This window comes from Lathyrus oleraceus, chromosome 5 (assembly GCF_024323335.1).
Source record: "Lathyrus oleraceus cultivar Zhongwan6 chromosome 5, CAAS_Psat_ZW6_1.0, whole genome shotgun sequence".
NCBI lineage: Eukaryota > Viridiplantae > Streptophyta > Magnoliopsida > Fabales > Fabaceae > Lathyrus > Lathyrus oleraceus.
In genome coordinates, this window is record NC_066583.1 from 138,475,907 (window position 1) to 138,483,605 (window position 7,699).

Consider the following 7,699-nt stretch of genomic DNA (forward strand, 5'->3'; position numbering starts at 1 on the left):
GAATGTTCCTTAAAGCTTCAGTTCCCAATCCAAGGGATTCATAAAGGGACCCTAAGATTAATTTACTAAGGAAAACGTCTTTGCCTTCATGGATTTGTTTGGATAAAGTAATGTATCGTTTTCCACCTTCAGGGACCTTGATAGCCACAGGGCAAAAACGATACATTACTTTATCCACAGGGCAAGAAAAGCAATATGCTCTTCGTCATCATCAGTAACATGATAGTATTTAATATATCGATCAAAGCTTGCACAATTGATGTCAAAGTTGGTGGTGTCTTCATCATATTCATTGGGGTCGAAGGTCTCACTAGTAGGGCGAAGGCTAGTGAGAGTCACCATATTAAAAAGAGTGGGCGTCAGCGTCCCACATGGAAGTTGGAAAGAATTAGTTGTGTTTCCTAAAAGTACAAGGAAGTGACCAACATATTCTGGAAGTAGGAGGAACCAGTCCGCGACAACTGTATAGGGTCGAATAGTCCCTTTTCTTTCTAGAATTCCCCCTTTTTTCCCTCGACTTTGTTCAGCCAGAGGATGTAATCCTCGTTTTTCTTTGTGGGGGAGCTGAACGAAAGATGCGTAAAGTGGTGGTCATATACTCTAAATTCAAAGGTCCTGGAATGCTAACTAAGGGTTTTGTCCTATGGTAAGCAGGGTAAAAATCTTTGATATTTGTAAGATCAACAGAGGGGTCATACATAGGACCCATAAGAGCATAATTTTTCTTAGAGATGGAGTAAGGGATTATTACGTAAGACTTATAAGTACACAACTTTTCCTCGTAATTAGGAGGTTCAGGAACATACTATTGGTTTCCAATCACCTGAGCATAGTTGTTAGCTGGAATTTCGATGTTGGAAAATAATATACTGTTTTCGACGAAGAGTTGAGAAGGCTTAGCCGAAGAAGGCTTTTATTGAAGAAGGTTTGGTCTGGGACTTATAAATATTCTTGGATTCAAATTTACTTTTCGATGAAGGTGTCCGTTTGGAGTTGCATTTGACGGGTGTGATTCAAGTTAAGGCTCAAAACCATTTTTGGCCTTATCAGTTTCTTGAGAAGAGACGTGGAAAGCAATAAGTAGTGAAGTCCGTGCAAGCGAGAACGCGCCATCTTTTGGAGAAGAGAACGTTCGTTATTGTTATTTTTTATTTATTATAAATAGGGATATTTGATTAGGATTGAGGTGTTCCATTTTGTACAAAAACTCCTATATTACTCAAAGTATTTGTGTTATTGAGAAATGAGTTCTTGAGTGTGATGTACGTGTGATTACCATTTTTATACTTTTGTATAAAAAATCATTTATAATTATGTTATTTACTTTCTTTGTAAATTTACTTTGAAGTTATTTACATTTCCATTTACATTTATGTGTTTCTTTACAAACGTCAACATTATTTTCGATGAAAATAGCATTGTCAAAATATTCATAAGTGATAAAACTTGAAGAGAATTAAAGCACATGTCCTAGGATCAATCTAGTTGATTCTGCGATTAACAAAAAATATAGAATTTGGAAGACTAGTGCTTATTTACCAATTTTGACGGTAGATAAATTGGCATACCCAGTGGGACCAATGCTTAAATCTTTGAAGTATTTAAAAGTTACTCATTTATAGTTTCTCTAACTTCGTTGCATGAGATTAAGAAGTGGTAAAGTAGCCACAAATAACGAACCAATACCAAAAAAGAGATACGTAAGAAGGATGGAGAATCCGCCAAATAACAATGGAGAACAACCCCATCGGTCGACAGGGGATACTACGACCATAACATCTATGTCCAGAGCAATTCCATCAACGACGAGTACGACGACCATACCATCGAGTACTCATAGTGGACCAATTTTATCACCTGTGAGGATGCAAGGTCAACCGGTGACCCCTTCTCCAGTAGGAACTGGTGCATTCAGGCCCTATGTGACTGGATTTACAATGCCTTTGAGCGGCCGCGAACATCTGTATGGCATGCCAACTTTAATGATGGCAAATTTGCATAATGCGACAACAACATTTGTTGACCCATTGGTGAACATGTTCTCGCCTTTGCAAGGGTCTAGGTCGGCTGTTAATAATATGATTTTAATCAACCAAGTCCCAGGGGTGGGATTTTCTACCCAACAAATGCCCCATTTTACTACAAACTCTGCAACAGTTTTAAGGCAGCAAATGGACGAAAGTAACCATGAGATGATCCATATGCTTGCCCAATAAATGGTCACAATATTCAATCCATTGATTCAAAACACCACCCAAAAAATCCAATAAATGGAAGCGCAAATGACGCGAATTGCAGACTTCTTTGGGGTTTCACAAGCGCCTCGACAACATCGAAGGGAACGGGTAGTAGAAAACCAAGGAACAATCCTTGAGGAGGACCCTACCATTAACCAAGCCCATCGAAATGCACCCCGTGGAGACGTGGAAAATCAGGGGGTTGGAGTCGAACCTCCCTGGATCGAACAACAAGTGTCGAGGGAGAGGGAACCAAGGGTGGTAATGGTTAATAGGAATCAAGATGCAGACAAAGTCATACGTCGAGTTTGACACGATGATATGGCAGGAGATAACAACTTGGCTGTCATGGTCGAGAGGATTATGGAGCGAAATGAGGTAAACATTGGCCTCCATAGGCCAAACTATATCTCCCCATTGTCAGAGTATATTTTGCAGATCAAATTTCCTAGGGGATGGAAGGTCCCAAAATTCACGAAATTTTCAAGAGACACTAGTGAATCTTTCGTCGAACATGTGGCAAGGTATCTAACTGAGGCAGGGGATATCGTCAATAATGAAAATCTGAGAATAAAATATTTCCTCAGTTCTCTCACTAAGAATGCCTTTACATGGTTCACTATGCTCCCGACAAATTTGATTCATGATTGGACTCGTCTAGAAAGATTATTCCATGAACAATTTTACATGGGACATTCGAAGATTAGTCTTAAAGAATTGGCTAGTATTAAGCGCAAATTTACTGAGCCAATAGATGATTATCTCAATAGATTATATTTGCTAAAGGCAAGATGTTTCACACAAGTTCTTGAGCACGAGTTAGTCAAAATGGGCGCTAGCAGTTTAGATTATTCCATCAGGAAGAAATTAGATACCGAATACTTGAGGGATATGGCCCAATTGGCTGACAGAGTTTGACAGGTAGAACGCCTAAAGGCTGAAAAAGCCAGAGCAAGTAAGAATAATATGAGAGAAAGGGTAGCATACGTCGAATTAGATGAAGATGATCAAGAGACATATAGTGATCCTTTAAGTTTTGATGAGAGTGAAATCGACATGGCCGAACTAAAACAAGGGCCACCCTATTCATGCAAGGTACTTGTGCCTTCGAATGGGAAGAATCTGGTCGAACCGAAAAAGAGCGACAAATTCCCTAAGAAAACCTATACTTTCGATGTTACCAAATGTGACGAAAATTTTGACTTGCTAGTCAAAGATGGCCAAATGATAGTGCCTCCATTAGAACAACGAAAAAAAGAGGTTTTTGTAAATACCACAACTTTTTGGGCCACAAAACCTCACAATGTTTTCTTTTCAGGGATCTTGTGCAGAAAGCGATTAAGGATGGGAGACTAAAGTTTGAGGAAAAATCTAAGTCCCAAATGAAGAGAGATTCAAACCCTCTGCAAGTGGCGGATGGCCATTACACTGAGCCTGCCATTGTCAACAAGGTCGAAGTGTATGAAGGTCCTGACAAGAATACCAGTGTGATTGAAACGACTGAGGGTTTCAATTAAGAAAGCAACATAATTGAGGTTACTGAGGGCCTTAGAGTTAAATTGGAAAAGTTGAAGATCACTGATGGCACCAGCTTGGAAGTTAACATGGTCGAGGTGAGAAAAGAGACTAAGATGGAGACCGACGAGGAAAACACCCAACGAAACAAAGAGCAAGTAAATATGGCTTACCCAAACAATGATGAAAGCTTAGTGTTCCTCCATTGTTGCCAATGAAATAAGTCTAAAGTGATATTGTACCCTAAGTGCAGTTCCGTCTTCGATAAAAAGGCTGCAGAAAACATAAAGAGAGATCAAGTGGCTAGTTGTAGAAGAAATTGGAAAGATGCCTGCAATGACTATACCTTTGACAAAACGGGAGTCACTCGAAGGCAGCAACAAGGAGGTCCAAGCCTCCAGGCTAACATGACATCTACCTTCAAATCAACAATTGACGCTCCCATATGAAGTTGGGTGAAACATGTTGAGAAGGGAGAGTGAGGCCAAGAGAAATGGCAGAGTTTTGAAGTGGGTCGAGGCTCCTCAATAGCTTATCGAAAGGAATTCCAAGTGTCAAGATAGAAAGTTTATGGATCTGAGAATTACAAGGGCAAGAATCCCGTGTCGAGGTCTCAATGGAGAAGGCAACAGAAGAGAAGGAAATCAGAAAGAGAACCTAATGAGAAAGTGATGGTGGAGTCTAGCACCAACCAGCCTCCAAAGAAGGATAGAGGCGAAGAGAAAAAGCCAGTAGGGAGAAAGCTTTTTCCTGTTCAAAAGGAAGAGTGTGAAGACAAGTCAGAATAACCAACAACGGGTGATGATATGTTGACAGATAACTTCGATATAAGGTTAGAATCCTCTTTACACATAAACTATAGCATGGTATCCGTACTGCCAATGGAATATGACCAAGTCACGGAGATCAAAGAATCCGAGGAAACTACTCAGGAATAAATGACCAAGCATAGGCCAGTATGTTACTATATAATGAAAAACGGTTGTGTCGAAGAATATAATGCTTTCTCCAAAAGACCTGATGAAGCAACGAAGAACCATCTGAAATCCCTTCTCATCAGGGTAAAAGTGGATAATGTAGGGATCAACAAAATTTTGGTAGATGGTGGTGCGGTGGTAAACCTGATGCCACACTTTATTTTGAAGAAAATTGGAAAATTCGACACAGATCTCAAACCTCATAACATGGTGTTTTTGAATTACGAAGAAAATATTGGCCACACCCTGGGAGTGATCCAGGTAGACCTAACAGTTGGTACTATCACTAAGCCAACAATGTTTATGGTTATTGCTTCGGGGGCTAATTACAACATGCTTTTGGGTCATGAATGGACACACGACACTAGGGCAATACCCTTTTCACTCCATCAAAGAATCTTTATATGGAGGAATGATGGTATAGTAGTGTCATACCCCCAAAATCACCCTACCCCATACAACTTTCATCTGATCTATGACCTTATTACACATACATGCATTGTTTCATCACCATAATTGCATAAACATTCATGAGCAAAGACATATTATACAGACTCAAGGTATGGTTTTCACATCTAAAAAATTGAGGTTTTTTAGATAAAACTTCAAGAGAAAGATGTGCAAAAAAAAAAGGAAAAAGTCATTTTTTTGGCCCACGTAACTGGTTACCTTGATTCAGGTAACGAGTTACATCACCTTTTAAAAATAGATTTGAGGCCATTTTTGGCTCAGGTAACCGGTTACCTCAGTGTAAACGCAGGCTCCTCAGGCCATTTTTGGCCCAGATAATCAGTTGCATGATTCAAGTAACCGATTACCATGCGCATAACAGAAGTAGTAACCTTTTTTTACCCCAAATTGATCCTTTATTTTTACCCATCTATCCACTTTCTTTCCCTATAAGTAAGGCATTATTTCCCCTTATTTACCATGCTTTCCAGCCCCCAAAATTTTTATCCTTACATCAATCAAACATTCTTCCTTAAACCTACAAAAATCATTCTCTCCCAAAATCACCTTCCACCAACTTTTTTTCCACTTCACTTTTTTCCCCAAAACCTTCCATTGTCTAACACTCACAATTCAGCTCCCTCACTAAGTTTCCACCATAAACACTCCCATCTCAAGTCTCTTGCTTCACATTCAAGCTCAACACTACAACAACCTAGCTTTTCACATTTTTGAATAATGATTGTAGCTTAAACTTTTAACATTTTTTGGTTCTGTTTTTGTATTAAAAAGGGTTGGTTGTTATTGGTTGATCTTTTGAGAGAGTTTAGAGTCAAGCTTGCAAAAAATGATTAAGTTTGGTTTACACATTTTTTTTAATATATTTTTTGCTCTTACTAATTTTTTGTTCACCTTTTTTAGTCTTACTTTATATTTGTTATCATTTGATTTTTATTGTTGACTTGTTGTTACATTTGTTTGATTGATGAGGTCTATTAGATCATGGCCATGATTGTTTAGAGTTGATTAAATCTTCAATATTTCAAACCTATTAATGATTGATCAATAGATCATTCATGATACTTTGAGGTATTGATAGGTTGCCTCTATTTCAATCATATTTGAGTCATTTGATGCATAGATGAAACCATGTTCTTTACATTAACTTGTTAATCCATTTGCTTATTGTTATTCCACTAACTACTAACTACTAACTACTAACTTTTAACATTTATATTATTGCACTTTATTTTCTTGCTATTTATTTGCTCATAATTTATTTTATTGTTCATTTTATTTCAAGTACTTTATGTTTATGTCAATTATTATCTAACAATATATCATTTATATTATACTAATTTATTTACTCTCTTACTATCTTGATAAATAAAAAAAAAAGTAAAAACAAAAGAAAGAAAACGAATCATAATTATTTGAGTGACATAATTTGTCAAAGTATTGATAGATGGACTTAGGGTTGTATAACCTTCTTTGTTACAAATCTATTGTTAGATGATTATTAATCATATTCAATACTTTGCATCAATGATAAGTTATCCCTGAATGTACCATATTTTGAGTTTTTGACCTATGGATATATAGTTCTAAAAATGTTCATTTTGCACATATTACTAACCACTAATTATACTTCACTGACTTTGTTTATCATTAACCTTTTTTTGTTATAGTGATTTTGGTACTATTAACTTGTTTTTTATTTTATGTCATTTATATTCACTAACCATTTTTATTGCGATGTTGTTATTATTTATCTAGTAATTTATTTTTATGTCACTACCTTGTAATTTACATTCAAGTGCTCATTATCATCATCATTGTACAAACTCATCATGCATGTTTATTTACTTGTTATTTATTTTATTGTCATCATACATCAAAAACAACAAAAACATGATAAAGTGATAAGACCAAAAATATTCACTCCACTCTTAATCAATTTGGACTTAGAGGATCTCATCGTAGGACCTTGGCATGGAGACCTTTTTCCATTATCTTTGTGATACTTTGTGAATGTTGGATTTTCATCCATAACTAACATTCATGTTATAAGAATGACATCATGACACCACCTTAGGGGGACATGTTTGTAAGAACATTATCCTTTGTTTAACTTATGTCACTTTTTACACACACAATGCTTTCTCTTGGACTACCTTACAATGAGACCCTTTATTTTCTTATTGATTACTTTGCATGCATGTTGCATTATCCAAATTTCATAATCAAATAAATAAACCCTTGACTCAACGTCAAGTGGTATTTTCATAATCAAATTCAAAATACAATAAAATTACAATTATTATTGTGATCCACGAGCCTTAAGTGGTGGAGAATGAGTAAGAATGGAGCATTCCTACCCTTACTCTAATTATTTTGGACGCAAGACGCTTGACTTGTTGTCTAGAATAATCACCTCCGCACATAGACTTTAGTACAATATAATTACAAAAATTCTTTTCATAAAACTCTTATTCAAGGTAAAAAACAATACAACTCATC

At 36.7% G+C, this 7,699-nt stretch overlaps 2 protein-coding genes across 2 annotated transcripts; both read left to right on the forward strand.

The window, feature by feature from the left end:
- Positions 1-2,558: 2,558 nt before the first annotated feature.
- On the forward strand, positions 2,559-3,155 carry LOC127079270 (uncharacterized). The gene has a single exon (XM_051019679.1). It carries the CDS (start codon positions 2,559-2,561, stop codon positions 3,153-3,155), a length of 597 nt encoding a protein of 198 aa, XP_050875636.1.
- A 1,568-nt stretch (positions 3,156-4,723) lies between these two features.
- LOC127079271 (uncharacterized) lies at positions 4,724-5,245 on the forward strand. The gene has a single exon (XM_051019680.1). It carries the CDS (start codon positions 4,724-4,726, stop codon positions 5,243-5,245), a length of 522 nt encoding a protein of 173 aa, XP_050875637.1.
- The last annotated feature ends 2,454 nt before the right edge of the window (positions 5,246-7,699 follow it).